The sequence below is a fragment of the Geotrypetes seraphini genome, chromosome 5 (assembly GCF_902459505.1).
Source record: "Geotrypetes seraphini chromosome 5, aGeoSer1.1, whole genome shotgun sequence".
Taxonomy (NCBI): domain Eukaryota; kingdom Metazoa; phylum Chordata; class Amphibia; order Gymnophiona; family Dermophiidae; genus Geotrypetes; species Geotrypetes seraphini.
Genome location: NC_047088.1, coordinates 174,024,239 through 174,046,002, shown reverse-complemented (window position 1 = coordinate 174,046,002; position 21,764 = coordinate 174,024,239). Strand labels below are relative to the sequence as shown.

General features: G+C 43.8%; 1 protein-coding gene across 4 annotated transcripts in view; it reads left to right on the top strand.

Annotated features, from left to right (window-relative positions):
- The window catches only part of LOC117361554 (MOB-like protein phocein), a 132,497-nt gene that overhangs the window by 76,308 nt on the left and 34,425 nt on the right, over positions 1 to 21,764 (top strand). For all 4 annotated transcript variants that reach the window (XM_033947047.1, XM_033947043.1, XM_033947044.1 and 1 more), the window contains one exon: positions 6,853 to 6,939. In XM_033947047.1, the coding sequence (XP_033802938.1) occupies positions 6,853 to 6,939 (87 nt within the window). The remainder of the gene's footprint in view (positions 1 to 6,852; positions 6,940 to 21,764) is intronic.

Sequence of the window (21,764 nt, the reverse complement as noted above, 5' to 3'; positions counted from 1 at the left end):
TGCAACACAATGTAATGCATCATGAGGAGATATAATGGAATGTGAAGTTGATGTGGTATAATGTGATGTAATATGTGATGTGGATGGCATTCATATAATAGCTAGTAATCTCTTCCAAAATGACTTTTAATTTACCCAGTCTGTTTTCAATTTCTTTGTTTGCCCTGAGTTCGAAAGTTTCAATTGTTGTGGCTTTTGCCACCCAAACCTGATATGAAGGTGCTTACGAGGTGATCCAAAACTGCAAGATAGTTTGCTTTGCAAGCATGATGTTGACATATAAAAATTTTCTGGCCTCCTGTGGAAGTCCTTGATCTATAAAAATCTGTTTATCCCCCAGCAACAAGGCTAAGTAGTTCCACTCCAACTTAAGTTGTAAAGATGCTTCCAGAACTGCAAAGATCTTGTTCCAGAGTGTTAAGTGGACACACTCCAAAAAGGAATGTAGTGTGCCTTTATGTATCTGGCATCATATACAGGCATCAGAAGGCCATAAGCCTTTCTTAGCTCCCCGGTCTCTGATCAGATTTTAAACTGTTTCCTGTAAGGAAGCACCCTTGATGTAGTAATACATACCCTGGACCTAGATGCAAATGTCTCAAGTTGTAGGAAAATCTAGGTTGGCCAACCACTCCTTTGCCAAACGTTGTATATGCTTGTCTCCTTGAAATTACCCATCACTCAACCGCCATTCTCCAACACCTACCCAGCATATTATACCAAAAGGACAAGTGGTTTAGTGTGGTAGATGTAGTTCTAAAGAACTTAGTAAGTGGGCCAACATCTGTGTCTACTCCAAGAGTGCATGTAGCTTGTTGTAGTAATGGTGCACTTGCATGTAATGGATGTATTGAATGACTGCTAATTTCCAGTGTTGCTGCAATTGTTGGAAAGAGGGAAATTGTCTGCAAGTCTAAAAACATGTCAAACGTCAAGTTATAGGCGGTTAAAGGCACTCCCACATGTTCCAGTAATAGTCAAAAAAGGTGAGGCTTGTGCTGTTTTAAATTCCATCATCCACCACCACTTCCATGCCTTCTTCAGCGGTTGCAAAAAAGGAGGAGCTGCAGTGTGACCCAGGCCAGGAAAGAAGTAGGGGCTGAGCAATCTCTCAGCAAGTTCACTGGTGAGTATTTAGGTGTGTTGATCAAATTTTCAAAGATCTAGTACTTCAAAGCCGCCATGTAATAAAGTTTCAAAGCTGGAAGCCTTAGCCCTCCCCCTGCCCATGTCTTTGGAATGATGACCATCCTAGCTAATAAGAGGTTTTTTGGCATTTCATATAAAAGATCATACTATGGAATAGAATTCAAGGATATGTTGTCTGATTATCCACAGGGGCATTCTTTGTAGTGGGTAGAGTAACTTAGGAAGCATTACTATTTTTACCAGGGATACCCGCCCTTTCAATGATAGTGGAAGAACTTGCCATCTGTTGCAAAGTTGTTTAATTTTCTCTATTATATCCCTCTCTATTTAAGCTGGCCTTTGGCAAGCCCTACCCCCAGGTTCTTGTGCCAAATGTCTATTTTGTTTAGACATAGAGGAAGGGCCTCTGTCTCTTCATAGTTGATGCACAAACCCGTAAAGCTGCTGTTTGTATCAATAAGGGTCATAATCATCTGCCTGTTACTGTCCACATGCTTTATATATAAAAATATGTTGTCTGCAAACAGGCTAATATGAAACTTCTGTGTCCCATCTTTATCCCCTGAATTGAGGTATCCAATCTTAACTTAATAGCCAGGGGCTCTAGGGACAGTAGAAATAATAAGGGGGATAGCGCACACTCCTGTCTCATACCCCTTTGCAAGGCAAAAGGATCCGAGACAGCCATTAACAATAAGTTGGGCTGATGGGGTGGAATACATCCCCTGTATCCATGTTATGAAGGCTATATCAATTTTAAACTGTTTCATCATCCAAAAAGATGATTCCATGATATCATATCAAAGGCTTTCTCAGCATCCAAGCTTGCAATGATGGATCTATCTCCAGCCTCCAATTTATTCTGTAAGACAGGCAGAACCTTCAACAAGTTCATAGAGGCTTAGCATCCTGGGACAAATCCTACTTGGTCTTGATGTATAAGTAAAGGTAGAAAACAGTTTAGGTGGGTGGCCAAAATATTAGCCAGCAGTTTATTATCTTGATTTAAGAACGAGATCAGTCTATAGGATCCAAATTGGTCAGCTGCTCTACTTGGTTTGGACAAAATCACTACATATGTTCTGTTACGCGCTGGATCAATCGTTTCTACCTCTAGGAATCCCCCAAACAATTTATGCAGCAGGTCTGTGATATGATTTTGTATAATTCTGGTCTGAGACCATCTGGGTCTGGTGTTTTTGCCAGCTTTAACTTTTTAATGGCCTTTAGTATTTCTGCAGTTGTGTGGGGCAATTCCAATTGTTCAGAGGTTATAGTTAGTATTTGTAGGTTATGGAAAAATTTATCTCTAGTCTCCAGATCTTCTGTGCCATAACTGTAGAGATTCTGGTAGAAAGACACAAACTGTTTGAGAATGTCGGCGGCATGGGCCATGTATCTTTATCCATTTTACCTCTTATATTTGTGACTAGATGGGTTGTTTTATGTGGTTGCGTAAGTGGGGCCAGCAGTTGCCCAGTTTTGTTACTCCATCTATAGAAGTTGTATTGGTGGGACTGGAGGATCTGCTCCACACTTTTAAGTAAGGTATTTATTTGCCCCTTAACCCTTTCAGGACCATAAGGATCGTAGGCCAATTTTTGTGGTTTTGACGACATTTTTATGGTAAAAAGGGCTTGCAGATGCCAAAAAATTGATTTTTTTTGTGAAATATCATTATTTTTATTTAAAAATATCACACTTCTGGCTTATGGACAGTGTGGCAAGTGAATCTTCTCGTCAATCTAGCAACGACGCTAATGAATGAATGTCGGAACCAGTTTGTTTACATAAAGGCAGTATCATATGGAATCCGTACATATCAAATTTAGAACTGTAGACTATCCCAATCAAAATTTATAGGATTTTAAAGTTATGGGACAAATATGTCCCTTGGTCCTGAAAGGGCTACCCTCCCTCAAGGCCTTCTGTGCTACAGGAGTCATGTCGGATGTGTTGGGATCTCATATCCATCAGCTGTTTAGTCAAAGAGAGAAGTTCTTGTTCTCATTGTTTCTTCTTAGAAGTAGTATAAGTTAAGACATAGTCTCACATTCTTTTGCTGTGTCCCATTGCACCACAGGGCCCACAACTCCGGTATCATTAGTGGACATATAGTCTGTCCATTTATTCTGTAGAAAGGCATGAAAATCCGCATCATGATGGAGGCATACACATATCCTTTCTAACCTAGTGGTTAGAACTACAGCCTCAGCACCCTGAGGTTGTGGGTTCGTATCCCTCGCTTATCTTTGTGACCCTGGGCAAGTCACTCAATTCTTCATTGCCCCAGGTATAGATAGTGACCCCACCGGGACATAGAGGGAAAATTCTTGAGTACCTGATTGTAAACTACTTAGATTACATTGATAGGCGGTACTAAATACCATAAATAAAATATTTGTGGACACTAATTGAAATGTTAAGGAAGGCATAATCTGACAATGCCATTTCTGAGACAGGGGTTTTATCTAGCCTAGAAAATAGGAGCTCTGAAATGAGTAAGTAGTCCAACCTTGTGTAAACTTTGTGAGGGTGAGAATAAAAGGTGAAGTCTTAAGTCCTCGACTAACACTAATTCTTTAATTAGAAAATTAACTCCTTTGTTTGCTTCATCTTTCAGTCTTGATTTAAGAGGATTACAATCTATCAAAGAGTTGGATGTTATATTGAAATCCCTACTAGAGAATGACATGGGGATAAATTTTTTCCCATCCCCACAGGAACTCTTTCCCATCCCGCTCCTGCGAGTTTTGTCGCTGTCCCTGTCCCTGCTCGATTCCTGTAAGCTCTGCCTTAACCGCACAAGCCTCGAACACTTATGATTTTAAAGTGTATGAGGCTTGTGTAGATAAGGATGGAGTTTGCAAGAATGAGACGGGGACGGGACAAGAAAATGAGTTACCATGGGGACGGGGAGAAATTTGTCCCCATGTCATTCTCTAATCCCTACCCAATATGATTTGATATCTAGCAAATGCAATCAATTTGGTTAACAGCAGAGAAAATAATTTATGATCATAGAGATTAGGGGCATACAAATTTCCAAAGACTAGATTATGACCCCAGAGTTCTCCAGCTATTATGAGATATCTGTCCTCTGGATCTTGCAGTTGTTATGAATGCAGAAAGGAATTTTCTTTTGAATCAGTGTGGCCATCCCACCCACCCCTGTTGCCTATCAGAAAAGGAGGAAAAACCCAATTGGCCCACCCAGTCCTGCCTCAGTTTGAGATGTTCAATAATATTCATGTTTGTATTAGCTTTCCTTAAGTAGGTAAGTATTTAGTTCCTTAAGTAGGTAAGTATTTAGTTTTCTAAATGCAGTTGTCTCAAACTCAAACCCTTTGCAGGGCCACATTTTGGATTTGTAGGAGGGCCGCAGAAAAAATAGTTAATGTCTTATTAAAGAAATGACAATTTTGCATGAGGTCAAACTCTTTATAGTTTATAAATCTTTCCTTTAACTGCAAAGGGCAGGCATAATCTCGTGCACACTCCAAATAGTCATTCGTGACATTCAAGAGATCAATATAAACCAACCCGAATATAAACCAAGGTAACCTTTCCTCCCCCCAAAAAAGGTTGACTCTAATATAAACCGGGGTTTAATATTCAAGTGCCTTGCCTTGCCCTGCCCTCCCAGGCTCTGCACCCTGTTTCCCCAACCTCGCTGCTCTGCCAGTGTCTGCATCCAGCCCCCTCATTCACTCCCTCCCCTGCCCGGCCAGTTTCTGCATCCAGCCCCCCTCCCTGCCAGGTTCTGTGCTCTTTCCTTCCTCCCTCCCGTTTCCTTGCAGGCCTCCACCGGGCCTGCTGTGAGACCTGTTGGTCCAACAGTGGCCGGGATAGGAGGGATCCCTCCCGCCTCCTGTCCCAGCCTGATTCTAATTATTTTTATCTCCCTCCCGCCTCCCCACTGTACCTTAAGTATCCCTGGTGGTCCAGTGGTGAATCACAGCAGGAGCACCTTCCTTCGCTCCTGCTCATGCAGAAATGCTAGCTAATTGGCTGCTGTGAACTTGTGGCAGCCAATCAGCTAGTGGCTCTGCACGGGCAGGAGCGACCTTCCTTCAGCTCCTGCCCATGTAAAGCCACTAGCTGATTGGCTGCCAATTAGCTAGTGGTTCTGCACAGGCAGGAGCAAAGGAAGATCACTCCAACCGCGATTTACCACTGGACCATCAGGGATACTTAAGGTATGCGGGGGAGGAAGATAAAAATACAGTGGTACCTTGGATTAAGAGCATAATCCGTTCCAGGAGCATGCTCGTAATCCAAAATGCTCGTTTATCAAAGCGAGTTTCCCCATAGGAAATAATGGAAACTCGCTTTGATAGGTCCCCCCCCCCCGAGGCCATCAGCGCTGCTCCCCCCCCACGAGAACCGGCATTGCTCCCCCCGAAGGCCCCCCCGCGAACCGGCACCCTCCCCCCCGCGATCCGCAACCCCCCTGCCGCCATTGGGCACCCCCCTGCCGCCATTGGGCACCCCCCCCCGCCGCGACCTGAGGTCCCCCCAACCCACCCGAACCCTCTTCATACTTTTCTGTAGCCTCCGCAGCGGCACCGACATCAGCATGTCCTGTGCGTAGTGCCGGTGCCTGAAGATCTGCTTCCTGTGCTGGGCCTGAGAGTTCACATCGAACGTGAACTCTCACGTCGAACGTGAACTCTCAGGCCCAGCACAGGAAGCAGATCTTCAGGCACTGACACGCACAGGACATGCTGATGCCGGTGCTGCTGCGGAGGCTACAGAAAAAGTAAGAAGAGGGTTCGGGTGGGTTGGGGGGACCTCAGGTGGCGGGGGGGGTCCGATGGCGGCGGGGGGGTGCCGGATCGCGGGGGGGAGGGTGCCGGTTCGCAGGGGGGGGGGGGCGCTCGCAAATCGAAGTGCGCTCGGTTTCCGAGGCGCCGATTTTGCGAATGTTTTGCTCGTCTTGCAAAACACTCGCAAACCGGTGCACTCGTAAACCGAGGTACCACTGTAATTAGAATCGGGCTAGAACAGGAGGCAGGAGGGATCCTTCCTGTCCAAGCCACCGCTGGACCACCAAGTCACATGGCAGGCCCAGCAGAAGCTTGCAAACAGGTTTGGGAGGGGAGCGAGTCAGCACTGACCCGAATATAAACAAAGATCCCCATTTCTGGGCCATTGTTTTGGCCCAAAAATCTTGGTTTATATTCGAGTATATACGGTATTTTATGTGGACTTGACTACTGACATGAAATAGTTTCAGATTAATGAAAAAGAATAATAAATAGAAATAAAATATAAATGAGAATAGGTTGATCCTTTTTTATTGGAATAACTTAATGCATTTTTTGATTAGCTTTCAAAGAAAACATTTCTTCAGATTAGATCTGTACAGCAGTATCATCAATAACATTTATGGAAAGACTCTGTTGCCAGATTATATGGACAGTGTCCTTGCTTCAATTGCTGTCTTTGCCCTTACTCATATTTTCTGCAGCAGAAAATAAGAGATACTCATATTTAGTATTTTAGTAATTATAAGTCTTCACGTCAGATCTGATCTGAAGAAGAAGCGTTACCTTCAAAAGCTAATCAAAAAAATCTAATTAAAAAAAGTATCAACCTATTTTCATTTAGGTTTTGTTTTATTTGTTTATTACCTTTAAATGTGGACTAACACAGCTACCACACCATTTTACTGTAAAAAGAATGCAATTCTCTTAACAGACTGAATGCCATCCAGACACATGTACTCAGATGACGGCAACTGAGCAGTGGATCTTCTTGTGTGCAGCCCATAAAACTCCAAAAGAGGTGAGAGTCTTTTTTGATCTTCTTTAGTGACTGTAGAAAGAACCTACGTAGACTACACAAGAGGTGTCTTAACTTGAAGTATATGTATAAGGCAGTGTAGTAAATTGATTCCCAACCCCTTTTGTGTGGAGATAGATAATCTTTTAATTCAAAAAAGGCAAAACTTGCACAAAAAAGTGATAATCACCAACCACAAAAATAGTAAGTTAAATAATACAAAACACCTTTTTCTTGGGGAGGAAAACAATCCAGTTCTGTTGCAAATATGGGTTGTATTATCTAACTTGCCATACAAGCTTTAGCACTTCATCATAAATCAGAAAAAAACATCCACACAGCCATATATAGAGAAACACCTGTGACCAAATTAGAAAATTATCTTATTACATAAAACATTTTTTTTGTACTTCAAAATTTAGTTTAGACAGCAACTTAGCTTTAGCACTGGCAATAACTTAACCAGCAATTCGGTGGTAGCTTAACAAGCTCAGTAGAGCTCACCCATTTCACTAAGGCTTTGTCAGGAACTACAATCTGCCTTCATAGTACACTAATGCTGTAAATAAGATGAATCATTATTAAACCAATCAAAAGGAACAGGCGTCATCAGCATAACTATTCGACAAACTCGGCGTTCCTTACCATACAGGCTGTTTCCACAAGTTTAAAGCCTGAAGCCCTGTAAAATTACAAAATGGCTTTAATCTTATGGGAAGAGCCTGTATGGTAAGGAACACTCTGAGTTTGTCAAATAAGGATGCTGATGACCTGTTCTTTTGATTGCTTTAATGATGATTAAAGTCAGATTGTAGATCCTAACGAAGCCTTAGTAGTGGAATGGGCAAGCTCCATTGAGCTTGTTAATCAGCAATTTTGCACTAGCTTAAGTTATTGCCAGTGCTAAAGCTAAGTTACTGTCTAAACTACATTCTAGTGCAATAGGTGTGTCATTCTGGACAGTGGCGTATTCTCCCCATGCCCGTGAGCCATGCAGAAGGAATCTACTCCAGGCTTTCAACTCCACTTCCTTCTCTAGAGGGTTCTGTTGCCCCCTTTCAGTTTTTCCTTCTGTACACAAGCTGGAAGGTGTCTTTTTGCTCTGCTCTGTATATTTCTTTATTATTTTTGGTGTTTTTCACAGCTTTTTGCAACTTTCAGTGCACCAGAGTTCCCTAGTCCAGGGGAAAGATCTGCCTGCCTGAAGAAGAAGCAGACCTGGGTCTGCAGCCAACAAGTTAATCCCTCGGGGACCTGTTTGGCCAGCCTGCAGAAAACTTTGTGGAGCTTGGGGTCCATATTCCTAGCTGCTTAGCTCACCTACTGATTCGCAGGGGCTTGAGCACAGGCTGTTAGGCATCTGCAGGGTGCTCAGCAGGGCTCTTAAGGATGCCAGCTGTGATATCGCCTCCCTCCCTCCCTTCACCCATGTGGTTTCACGAGGGTTGAGTATCAGTCTTACTTCGGTCCAACTGGCTGCCCAAAGATCTCAGCGTTTGGAGGACTGGCTGATTGAGGCAAGATCACTTCTCTCAGATTCAGCTACGAGTTAGACTTGAAGCAGGCTGCAGCATCTTCAGAGCACATGGCACAGTGAGTAAAGCAGTTACAACCAAAAATTGGTAGGGCAGTGAGTAAAGCAGTTACAACCAAAATCGGGAGGGTCTGAAAATCTTATTTTTGGAGGTTTCTGCCATATCCTATAGGGTCCCCTACCTGTAAAATTCTGTTTTCAGAGTTTTAAAAAAATTTTTAGTTTAGGTGTGTTGGAGCCGGTTTATTTTGTTCTAAAACGCTGTCACAGTAGCCATCTTGGATTTCCTGATTTATTTTTTTTTAAGTTTTCTAGATCATTCAAATTGCCTCATTTTGCCTCAGAATTGATTTTATTGTTTTCTTTATTTATGAGTCTATAATGTATATCATTTCTTTTTTTTAATGAAGTAATATTTTAATGGGATTTTTTTAGTATTTTTACTTCATTACTTTTTTTTTTTTGAATAATTTTTATTGATGAAGCAGCCAATATAAAACAATGAACAAGAGGCAAGATACAGCATAACCTGTCCAGGATACATACAGTTCAGGAAGGGAAACAAAAACACAACAGTAGATGAACCAAAGAATCTTCCACACCACAAACAAAATGGAAAATTACATATACAAAACAACACTTGCCATCCTAATACTTTCACTACTCATTTCCAACTGGCAAACCACAGGATATCACCTATCACCCATCCCAATTCTGACAACAACCTACAGACAACCACAACCACCCAGAAAAATCCACACCACGAGAACCCTAACATCCTGCCCACTGACCAGCCAAGACCACATTCCCACCACCTGGGGAAAAAGACCTCCACCAAAGCACAAGACTACTACTCAAAAACAACTCACACCACCAAAAAATATCCTCTACCTTAATTGCAATCCTAATTCCAACACAAAATATACCTCGTTAACCTGTGCCTACATGAATATAAGATCAATTAGCCCAAAAGCAAACCTAATTAAAGACTGGCTGACTGAAGAACAACTAAGCTGTCTCTTCCTAGCCGAAACCTGGCTAACATCCAATTCGGACCCATGCATAACCGAATTCTGCCCCAAAGGGTACAAATTAGAGCTGGTTTGTCGAGAAAACAAACGAGGGGGAGGACTAGCTATTCTAGTACAAAACAACCTCAACCTAAAAGTTCTACACAAACACTCAACCCCTCACTTAGACCTTCTTGCATGCCAACTCTCCGACAATACACTCACAGACACCTTGAACTGTCTATTATGCTACATCACTCCAGGAAAATGGAACACTTCAAAACTTGAACTCGAAGAATTCATATTCCAGAACTCTCTAACCTCCACATACAATTTGCTCCTAGGAGACATCAATCTCCACCTCGAGGACCACACATCCAAACAAGTAGACGATATACTCTCATACCTCGACGCCCTATCCTACCAGATCCTCAATCCTGAACCCACGCACGAAAAAGGCCACCAACTTGATATAGCAGCATTCACGTCTCATAACCTCCACACCCCAAAAATTCATATCACCAATGGTACCTGGCATCCCTCTCTTTGGTCAGACCACCACAAATACACTTTCACCATCAACTGGCCTCAAAATAACACAAAACCCAAGCCACAAAAAACAACCTTCAAATCTAGACAGAAAATTGAGCCTGCCACATTCTGGGATAAAGTTGACCCTATAATCGCCCCCATCGACCCAACTGACTTCGTAAATCACTGGCGCATCCTAAGTGAAACAACCTTGAACGAGCTAGCCCCTGAAAAAACCAAACATAGAACCTGCAGATCCTCAGAAAAGTGGTTCGACTCCGAACTCCTCCTACAAAAAAGGCATTGCAGACAACTTGAAAGATCTTGGAGAAAAAAGAAAAATGATCAAACCAAATCCGCTTGGAGAACCCAAATCAAACTATACAATATCAAACTTAAAGAAAAGCGCAAAACATACTACTCTAAACTAATTGGCACAAACACCTCTGACACAAAAACACTCTTCAACTTAGTAAAAAAACTTACGGACACAAACCCATTCCTTGCCACTCAAGGCAATAAACCACCAACAGCTTCTCAACTAGCAGACCACTTCAAACACAAGATCACTACAATCAGAAATACCTTCAACAACTCAACCACCAAACTCTACGAGATAATAACCCCCACAACGGAAGAAGCCATATCTGCAGACAGAACATGGACCACATTCCCAACCCTACAATGGTCTGATTTGAACCGACTATACAAAAAATACAGCCACACCTCATGCGACTTGAACTACTGCCCATCGTATCTGCTTACAAATGCCTCCCTTAAATTCAAAACCAACCTCATGCAATGGATTCAAAGCACTCTCATAGAAGGTCAATTCCCACAAGATCTTGGAGAGATCATAATCACACCCCTACTGAAAGATCAAAAAGGCCCTATAGACGCTCCTACCAACTACAGACCTATCGCTTCGATCCCATTATATGTCAAACTGATTGAAGGACTTGTGGCTCAATACCTCACCAACTACCTATTTGACCATAATATACTTCACTCCTCTCAATCAGGATTTAGATCTCACCACAGCACGGAAACACTACTAGCAACACTACTAGACATAGCCCGACAACACCTCAGTAAAGGACACAGGATCCTAATTATCCAACTAGATCTTTCCGCCGCCTTCGATCTAGTCGATCACACCATATTACTCCAGATACTTGATGCAATCGGGATCTCAGGGGTGGTTTACAATTGGTTCCAAGGATTCCTCAAAACAAGAACGTACAGAGTTAAGACAAACAACACGAAATCTAACCCATGGTCAAATCCATGCGGAGTCCCGCAGGGGTCACCACTATCGCCCATTCTATTCAATCTCTTCATCTCCTCCCTCGGCACCACTTTAGACAACCTAAATGTAACATCATTCAGCTACGCAGATGACATAACTATTCTCCTCCCCTTTGAAATCCAAGACCACACCTCAACAGGACACCTGGAAATAATTCTGGATGAAGTAGAAAAATGGATGACAAACCACAAACTGAAACTAAACTCGGACAAAACCAAATTCCTAATGCTTGAAACGGACAAAAACCCATCCATAACAGACCTAGAAATTAAAGCAACCAAATACCCAATCCAGACCTCACTCAGAATCTTGGGAGTGCAGATAGACAGATGCTGCACTATGCAGACCCAAATCAACAAAACTACCCAAAAAGCATTCTTCACAATGCGCAACTTAAGAAAAATAAGGAAATTCTTTGACAAAGAACACTACAGGATAATTGTACAATCCCTGGTACTAGGTCTCGTGGACTACTGCAATATCCTTTATCTACCATGCCCCACAAACATGATCAAAAAACTTCAAACTGTTCAGAACACAGCCCTTAGACTAATTTACTCACTCGGAAAATTTGACCACATCACCAATGCCTACCTAGACTCACACTGGCTACCGATTCGAGCCAGAATTCAATTCAAACTATACTGTCTACTCTTCAAAGTAATTAACGGTACTGCACCCACCTACCTAAATGACCGCCTAAACCGTAACCTTCCAACCAGAACAAGAAGAAAACTGACATCATTCACATACCCACCACTCAAGGGTACTCACCGCAAAAAGCTTTATGATAGCCTCCTGGCAACACATGCTGCAAAACTCGAACCTTCCATCACCAGATTGTTAACCACAACATCAGACCTCAAGACATTCCGTAAAGAAATCAAAACACTGCTGTTCAAAAAGCATATACAATCTACCTAACCTCCCTCACCCCATCCCCCAAGAAACCAAAACACTGCCGTCCAAAACATCTTCCGATGTTATTAAGTCTTTACTATCATTCTGTTATTAAGTCTCTATCCTCAAACTGTATTCTCTATTGTCATGTACCATCCTGGAAATGTCCAGTTCACTTCTTATGTAATCCGCTTTGAACCGCAAGGTACAAGCGGAATAAAAATCACTAATGTAATGTAATGTAATGTAATGAACGATAAATACAATGCCAACAAAAAGGGAGAAATGTGTCAATAGGCCATCAATGAGGGGAAGCCCTTCCCCCCCTTACAGAAGATACCCCGAACCCCCCCTCCCAATGAGAAACAATGTCTAGCAAGATATCGATGCTGTCGGAACAGAAGTGTTTCCTCCCCAGGAACCAGGATGCTGGAGAGAGCATGAAACAAATGCACCCCGCCAGGTTCAGGCTCGCCCCCAGAGAGGTCACACCCATCAGGCAAGTGGAGGATCAGACAGCAGCAAACCTGTTCCGGTATTCTTTCAAAGTGAAAGTCAGTCCTCTGAGCCACCCAACTGGAGCCAGTCCTGTGTGAAGAGGAAGACCCAGCAATGAAAGCCAATGAGCCACTCCAAATGCTGCTCAACCATGGGCTCCCGATATACTACAGCCACACAAATCAAGTCCAAGAAGCAGCCAGGGAGAGCTGGTCAGGAAGAAAAGTCCACATCGAGCACCAGGATCAGAGCCCAGCCCGGCATTTGACTAGGTAGTTGTTGTAGGAGCCTGTCACAGAGCTGGAAACCCCTCCAGAAAGGAGCAGAGTTCTGCTGGTGTGTCCAAAGTAACAATGCCATTGTTGTGGTTGATGCGAACTCTGGCTGGGTACTGTAGGGTGAACTTTATCCCTCTGGAATGCAGCTGGGTACAATAGGGAGCCAAGGCCCGCCGCCGCTTCGAAAGCTTGACTGAGAAATCCTGGAAGAGCAGCAGCTTAACTCCCTGGTAGTCTAGGGTCCTGGTTTGCAGGTAGGCCTCTAATATACGGGCCTTAGCCGCATAGTTTAAAAGCGAGCTATGACCATCCGCAGCCTCCATTTTCGGGGCCCCAATGCAGTGGGCATGCTCCACATATACTGGATCCAGGGAAATGTCAATCCCAAAGTTTGGGGCAGCCAATTTGCTACCAGGTCCCCCAATTCTGACTCGCACATAGTCTCTGGGATGCCAATGATCCAGAGGTTATTTTGGCGGCCCCTATTTTCCGCATCTTCTGCCCTCTTCTCTAGCTGTTTAATGTGGGACTCCAGCATGGAGATGCGTTGCTCCACCACCACTGCCCGATCCTCACGCAACGTGCCCAGCAATGCTGTCCTTCATCTCCTCCAGGACTGTGTGCAGCTTTGATAGCTTTTCGTCGAGCAGCTTGGAGAAGTGGCAGACAGAGACCTGCATTCCATTGTAGTTCTTGGGCGGGTGGCCGGATATCGGGCTTGAGGCCACCATGCTGGGAGTTTTTGCGGGCTTATCTTTTGCAGGCCACGTCGTCTGTATCGGCATGTCTGCCAAAATGTGCCACACCGGACTCCAACAGAGCTCCCAATCAAAGGTAGGAGAGAACCCGGGGAGGTAAGAATCTTTCAAACGCTTTAGATGAGCTGACAGGCGTGATTTAGGGGTATTATTTTAAGGAGTAGAGCGGAGCTCGAGCAGGAGATGTCCAGTCAGCGCCCTGCCTTCACGGGACCCCCCAATGCATATCATTTCTTAGATAATTTTTTTCCTTCTGCAATCTTACAAGAAGGTGTGTGTCTCTTGTGGATCATTCCATGTCATGTACACTTCTCCCTCCGTATTTGCAGTTTCAGCATTCACGGTTTTGATTATTCACAGTTTTTAGCTTGCTGGCTCCTCCCCCAAAATTACATCAGCTTGCATAGAGAAATCACTGATTCCAAGCATTTAGAGAAAATCACCAATACCCAGCACTTTCTTCACCATGTTTTGCCTCTCCTTCAGCCACCATGTTATTCACGGTTTTAATAGAAAACAGCAAATAACATATGAAAAAGTTATTTGCGGTTTTTCTGTATTTGCGGTTCTGTTAATCCCCTATCACAGCAAATACGGAGGGAGAAGTGTAGTCCAATATTGAAAATCATCCCTACTCAACCTCTTTCAAATTAAATGAATAAAATTTTATGTAGATGTTCTCTATAACCTCAATTGAAACCATGTAAAAATTTTCAGTTGAATTTGTATTGATTTGAGATCTAGAGGTTGTTGAATGTAGGTCATTGTTTGCGTAATGTGCTCTGTGTAACACAAAATAACAACTTTGTCCAGCCAGTACAACCCAACAAAGCCTCCAACTGAATTGAAATTTTGTGGATTAATACAACCCTTGGCACTAATTTCATGTGCAAAGTTTGGAATGTAACATTAGTTTACCTCCCCTTTTATGAACCAGCAAAGGAGGTAAAAAATATTGTACAAGAAATTTAATGCCTACTTTGACTCCTCATTACTCCTGACCTGTATATTGATTCAAGTCATAACTGTACCAGCAGTCATGGCACATGACATGCACATAGGATTTACATTAAGAAGCTTTACAGCTAATTGAAAGCAAAGATATAATTACACAAAGAAATTATATTAGTGCTTTATACAAATTTTGGCCTTTTTTGGGTGCAAATATCTCAACTGTATATTGTCCAGTTTTTTTATTTTTTTATATCACTTATTTCATATTTGACCCAGCCTTGCTTTGGCCATGCATTATTCATACGCATATACATGCAGTGGTAAAATAGGGCATCTTTTGGCATCCCATTGTGTAATGTGCAAATGAGCTACAGGTGTAAAATTGCACGGTGCAGCTAAGCTTGTTGGGCTTGCCATGCTAACTTAAGCTATGACATCTACTGTTTTCATATACTCTTGTAAATGGCCCATAAAAATGGACATATATTTGTTGGTGATTCATTGCAAGTTCAATAAAGGTTCCCAGCTGCACATCTTCAGTTTTAATAAAATTTAGTGAAATAGATTTCGGGCCTTGGGCTATTCACTGGACAACTTATTAGATATCAGTGTGGTTTAATTTACAAGTTAATCTAGTTTAAATAATCTTGTGATTCAAAATTAAAATCCACAAGGCCCTACTCTATCTTTTCATTGGCCTTTAAAAAAGATACTGTGTGGATTTTAGAGGAACATATGGTTCTTGAAGGTCCAATGACAACCTCAAAAGGAAGGCAATACAGCTATTCACTACAAATTCAAGGAACTGAACTCAGGCTAGCTTCATGATGAGCAGCATTTAACGTGATTGTGAAGAACAATTTGTCTTTGAAATTGTTACTCTTTCCTCACCATACTGTTCTTTGATCACTTAATTTTTCACCCTGATAAAAATTTACAGTTATTAGAAAGCCACAAATTTTTAATTCAAATATTCTCTCATTATTCCATATTTTAACATTAAATGCAGATTGAAACCTTGAGTTACTTTCAGGCTTATTTTAAGCTATTAGGAATAACATTTCAAAAAATGTGACTCAGTGAGTTTTGTAGCCAAAAAATTGCTCTTTCAAATGGTGCAAGAAAGAGCTTGGAGGAAGTACAGTTGTGATATGACATTAAATATAAGTAAAAGTTGCGCAATTTTTTTCCAACAATTTTAATAATGATTTATCTCATAAAAGAAAAAGTGCAGTGCCCCTAAAAGTTTATGAGACAGAAACTGGCTGTAATTTCTTTCAGTTCCTAAAATCTGAGCCCTATTGTGCTTTCTGTTCAGGAGCTATATTGTGTCAAATATTTGCCTGTGCTTTCCTCAACAAACTTTTTCATCATCTTTGTGGTCCCCCAATGATACAACAAGCATGCACTAGAGGTCTGCACGGGAACGGGGATCGCGGGGATCCCGCGGGGATCCCGCGGGTTCCCCCCCTGGCCCACGGGACTCCCACGGGGACGCCCCCTGGCCCACGGGACTCCCACAGGGATGCCCCCCTGACCCACGGGACTCCCACGGGGACGCCCCCTTGCCCACGGGACTCCCACGGGGATGAAAACAACCTACCTAAATTCTGGCGATGCAAGCATGCAGCTTACAAGTCTGGCGTCGCGTCGGGAAATAGCCATGTTGAGCAGTGAGCTCAGCACGTACACAGATGAAAGCCTTGCTTGCTGATTGGTCCGGCGGCCCCGCCCCACCGTGCCGCCGGACCAATCAGCAAGCAAGGCTTTCATCTGTGTACGTGCTGAGCTCACTGCTCAGCATGGCTATTTCCCGACGCGGGCATTAGGCTGTTTTTTGTCATTTCGGGTGGGGGATGGCAGCGGCAGCAGCAGCCTGAAAAAGAAATCATCCTGGCCGGGTTCGGTGTCATGCTCCGGAGCTTCTACAGCCTTCCTATCTCCCTCTCCCTTCTACCTGCGGCTCTCTTCGGCAACTCAGCAGCAGCTTCTGGCGTCGGGGCCTACCCTCTGCGAGTCCCGCTTGTTTCAACTTCCTTTTTCCACAAAGGTGGGACTCGTAGAGGGAAGGCCTCGATGTCGGCAGCTTGTCTTGATCACCGCTGCTGACGAGTTGCTTAAGAGAGCCGCGGAGCAGGGGGGTGTTGCCAGGTGCAGGTAGAAGGGAGAGGGCCAGATGCAGGACTCGTGGGTGAGGGAGGAGAAGAGAGAGGGGAGAGAAACAAAAGGAAATATTTCATACTGGGCTGGGCCGGAGTGGAGAGAGGGTGGAAAGATTCTGGCTACAGGGTGCAGTAACAAAGGAAAAGGGGGGAAAGCTGAAAATGGAGATAGTGACACAAAGAAGAGAAAGGGTAAGCAGGACCTTCTGAATAAGGATAGAGATACAGAGGGGACATGAAGAGGAGGTGAAATAGAGACATAGAAGTAATGCTGAAAAAGTGTGTGTGGGGGGGGGGAGATAAAGACATTGAAAGGGCAAATGGTGAATATGGGGTAAAGACAAGGACAGAGACAAATGAAGATTCTGAAAAAGTGGTGAGATAGGGATATAGGTGAGATGGACACAAAGAAGGGTGATGCTGGAAAATAGGTGGAATGGTAATTCTGACAGACACAGAAGGGAAATGCTGGATCAAGGAGAGATGGGGCTCAGGCTGGATGGAATGAGGAGAAATGCCTTGTTGGCCCGGAACTTCCTCTCCTACGCCAGAATTGACGTCAGGGAGCGGAATGCTGGTCAGCGCGACGCTTCTGCAGGGAAAGCTTGGGACAGCGGTGGCTTGGGGACTATTCCCCGATGGCGGTGGCAGCAAACCGAGTGGCTTGGGGGAGGGCACGGAGAAAGAAAGAAAGGGGGCAGACAGAGAGACAGAAAGAAGGGGGAACAGGGAGACAGAAAGAAAAAGTTGGGGGAGAGAATGAGGTCTGGAGGAGAGGAAACATACAGGAGGCTGAAAGAAAGGAAGAAAGATTGGATGCACAGTCAGAAGAAGAAAGTGCAACCAGAGACTCATGAAATCACCAAACAGCAAAGATAGGAAAAATGATTTTATTTTCAATTTAGTGATCAAAATGTGTCTGTTTTGAGAATTTATATCTGCTGTCTATATTTTGCACTATGGCTCCCTTTTACTAAACCGCAATATTGTTTTTTAGCGCAGGGAGCCTATGAGCATTGAGAGCAGCGCGAGGCATTCAGCGTAACTCCCTGTGCTAAAACCTACTATTGTGGTTTAGTAAAAAGGGAGGGGGTGTATTTGTCTATTTTTGTATTTTGTTACCGAGGTGACATTGCATAGAGTCATCTGCCTTGGGAAATGTATATGGCAGATATCTTTGTTTTGTGTTCAAAAGAAAAGGAAATGCATTTCTGGTTTTATTTCTACAGTGTTGAAGTACTTGTTGGCCCTTGCTGTGACTGGTGGGGATCCCCAAGCACCGCCAGCAGAGGACCTCCTCTAGAGATGGTCAGAACTCCCCTCCACCAAGCGCAGCAGTCGCTGGCAGCATCCATGAGCCACTGAGGTGCCAGCATCTGTGACTCAGGGACGCTACTGCTGCCTGCCAAGCTTGGCAAAAGGGACCCCAGGCCAACTGCAAAGGAAGTCCTCAGCTGACAGTTTGTGGGTTCTCATCAGCTGAGTATTTATATTTTATATTTACATTAGAGGTTCTGGTAGAAACCCATTTACAAAGTATGTATTCTTCCCAATTAATATTTCCAAATTAATAGTCTCTTTGCTTATTTGTAAATGGGTCTCTACCAGAGCCTTTAATTCAGTAGCATAATTAAATAAAATAACTATTTCTGAAGTTTATAGGGAAGGATGGTGACGGAGGGGATTCCTCGCGGGGACGGGTGGGGACGGAGGGGATTCCTCGCGGGGACGGGTGGGGACGGAGGGGATTCCTCGCGGGGACGGGGGGGGACGGAGGGATTCCTCACGGGGACGGGTGGGGACGGAGGGATTCCTCACGGGGACGGGTGGGGATGGGTGGGATTTTGGCGGGGACGGGTGGGATTTCTGTCCCCGCGCAACTCTCTAGCATGCACTACTGATCTGAGTGGTATATTTGGATTTAGCACAAAAAGTTGTACTAGAAATATGATTTTTAGTTTGGTGAGTAACTATCCTTTCCACAACTTCAACCCAAAGGTTGACATTTTTTCATTATTTTCCATAGAACGAAAACGATGGCCACAATAATAAGACCCCTAACTTTGGAAGAAGTTGAGATCATGCTCTAAGACTTTGTGCATATTCATTGCATGTCCTGTTATGCTTCCAGTAAAAATTTCATCTACTTCTGAGATGGTCAAGTGGGAGACCTGGACCATTTGACATGGAATGGCCCTTCTGCTCTGTTTTAAAACTTTTTTATTTTTGGCTTCAAATTTTGGAGGTTTTCGGTGATAAGAGTTTCCAGTAATCCTTGGTTACCTTACATCTATCTGCCTGTGAGAAGAACCAGACTTAGGGTCTGCATCTGGCAAGCCAATTCCTCTGTAAAACCTGTTTAAACAGCCTGCTTAACATTTTAGGAGCTCAGGGACTGTTACCTTCGAGGCTAGCTTGCCCCTGAGTTCTCAGGAGCTTGAGTGCAGGCTAATTTGTATTTTAGGATGCTGTCTGCCTATTGCCTCCCCTCGTCACTTGTGCGGTTCGGTGGGGGTAGAGGTCTAGGCAACAATCAGCAAACTAAAATTAAACACAACCAAAACCAAAGTTCTATACTTCCACACAGCCCAGCAGACGGCACCAATAACATTACCCTCTATTCAGGCAAAACTCTTCTTGTAGATGAATCCTCAAAAATCCTTGCCTGCATTCTAGACTTCACACTTACCATGGAACCTCAAATCTCCAACCTCTGGAAGAAATCCCTCTACACTCTGAGACAACTGAGGCTAATCAGACCGTACTTTCACCAATACCACTTTACCTTAATAGTACAACTGATGATTCTACCTCAACTTCACCAGCCACTAGGAGGTACCAGAGGACTTTCTCAGAGTCACTAGAACCATGTCCGATGGTGGACACTTTTAATCAGCATTTTGCATCCCCAAAAGTGGATTTCTTGGTGGCACAAGTCACCAAATGCACTTCTCTCCTTAGTGATGGAGGATTGTGCTGAAGGACATTCAGGACTGTAGGGTTGATTTTGTCCTCAAACAATTCTTTGATTCTGCAGCCTCTGGGCTGAAAGCAGCATTGGCCGCTTCTTTTGTGGCCAGAGCTTGTCATTCTAAGCTCCGCCATGGTCCTGACACTATAGTGGTCTAATATATCCCCTTTTTAATTTCAGGCATGGATTATGTGGTGAACACCTTGTATGATCTCTTCAGAGTGGTGAGCAAGATCTCGGTGTACTCTGTTTCGACGTGCAGGATGTTGTGGACCCGGCAGTGGTCTAGTGACTCATCCTCTAAGGTGATCATGGGTAAATTACCTTTCAGAGAGTTTCAGAGGTCAGTTGCTGTTCAGTAAGGGTCTAGACGACCTTATGGCTAGAGTGCAGAACCATAAACCCAGATCCTTACCAGTCAGCAGACCCCAATCTTCTCGAGGTCTGGGGCATTCTAGCTTTTGTCCCTCCAGACGATTTCATCAGTACTATGGATGCTCCTCAGGGCAGCAATCTTGGAGTTTTGCGTTCAGTTCTGGTCTCCTTATCTCAAGAAAGATATAGCAGCACTAGAAAAGGTTCAAAGAAGAGTGACCAAGATGATAAAGGGGATGGAACTCCTCTTGTATGAGAAAAGACTAAAAAGGTTAGGGCTCTTCAGTTTTTTTCCTTTAAGTGTAATGAAGTATGTTTTATGTATTGTTTCTCCTTTTTCCAATTTATATTAATTGTAAACTGCTTAGATTTTAACCTTGGTTTTATATTTGCCGGTATGTTAAATAAATTGAACTTGAACTTGCAGGGCTGTTAGGGTAGTTGTGCAGTGGTTGCCATTGTGGTGCTGGTCCAGGCTGGGAGGGCAGTTGAGTGGCTGTAGGGCTGTAGGGTGGGGGTTTGCTGAGGGAGGTGGAGGAAAAGGCTAGCTATTGTATGGAGGTGTGGTCTGGACTTGTAGCTGAAAGGTGGGTTGCTGCTTGATAGCAGTTTCGTTAGGGCTCTGTGGTGGTGGTGTCTGCAAGTTTGGTATAGTTCACAGGCTTGGTCCCTTCAGTCCACTCAAAGGGCCTGCCCGCTGACGGAGAGGCCCACCTAGATGCCGGCCCTTTAATAGGGCTTGGAGAAGAGCTGATGCTGGGTGGGCGGAGCTTCAGCGGCGATCTCAGCAGTGGGCGGTGTGATGATCGGCAGGAGAAAGAGGGAACAAGAAGGAGGATTCCTTGTTCCTTCCCCTGCCTGGAGCACATTTGAGTCTTTCTTGCTCTGGATGTCGGCCCTTTAATAGGGCTTGGAGAAGAGCTGGTGCTGGGTGGGTGGAGCTTCATCGGCAATCTCAGCAGCACTCAGTTTGATGATCGGCGGGGGAAGGAGGGAGCGAGATAGACAGTTAGTTATTTTATTTGATATACCGCAGTTTTAACAAAACAGTTAAAATCAAAGTGGTTTACAAAAAATAAAAACAATGAGCAATGATTAAAATCAATAAAGACAGACAAGGAAAATAGACAGACAAATTAACAAAACTGATCACAAATAGGCAAACAAACTAAACTAAACTAAGCCTTAAGTTTATATACCGCATCATCTCCACGGAAGCGGAGCTCGACACGGTTTACAAAGTTTAAAAATAAAGGAAAGAGAGGAGAAAGCTTTACAAGAGCATATGAATAGAGGAGGATGTGGACAGGGGAGGAGATGTTAGAGAAAAGCTAGGTTTTCAGTTGTTTTCGGAATAGTTGGAGGGAGCCTAGGTTCCGCAGCGGGATAGTGAGATCGTTCCAAAGGCCCGTGATTTTGGAGAGAAGGGATCTTCCCAGTTTGCCAGCGTGGAGGATGCCGTGTAGAGTTGGGAAGGATAGTTTATATCTGTGAGCGGATCTGGAGGTAGCAGGCGTCCGGACGAGGAAGGATAGAGGGATTAGGGGC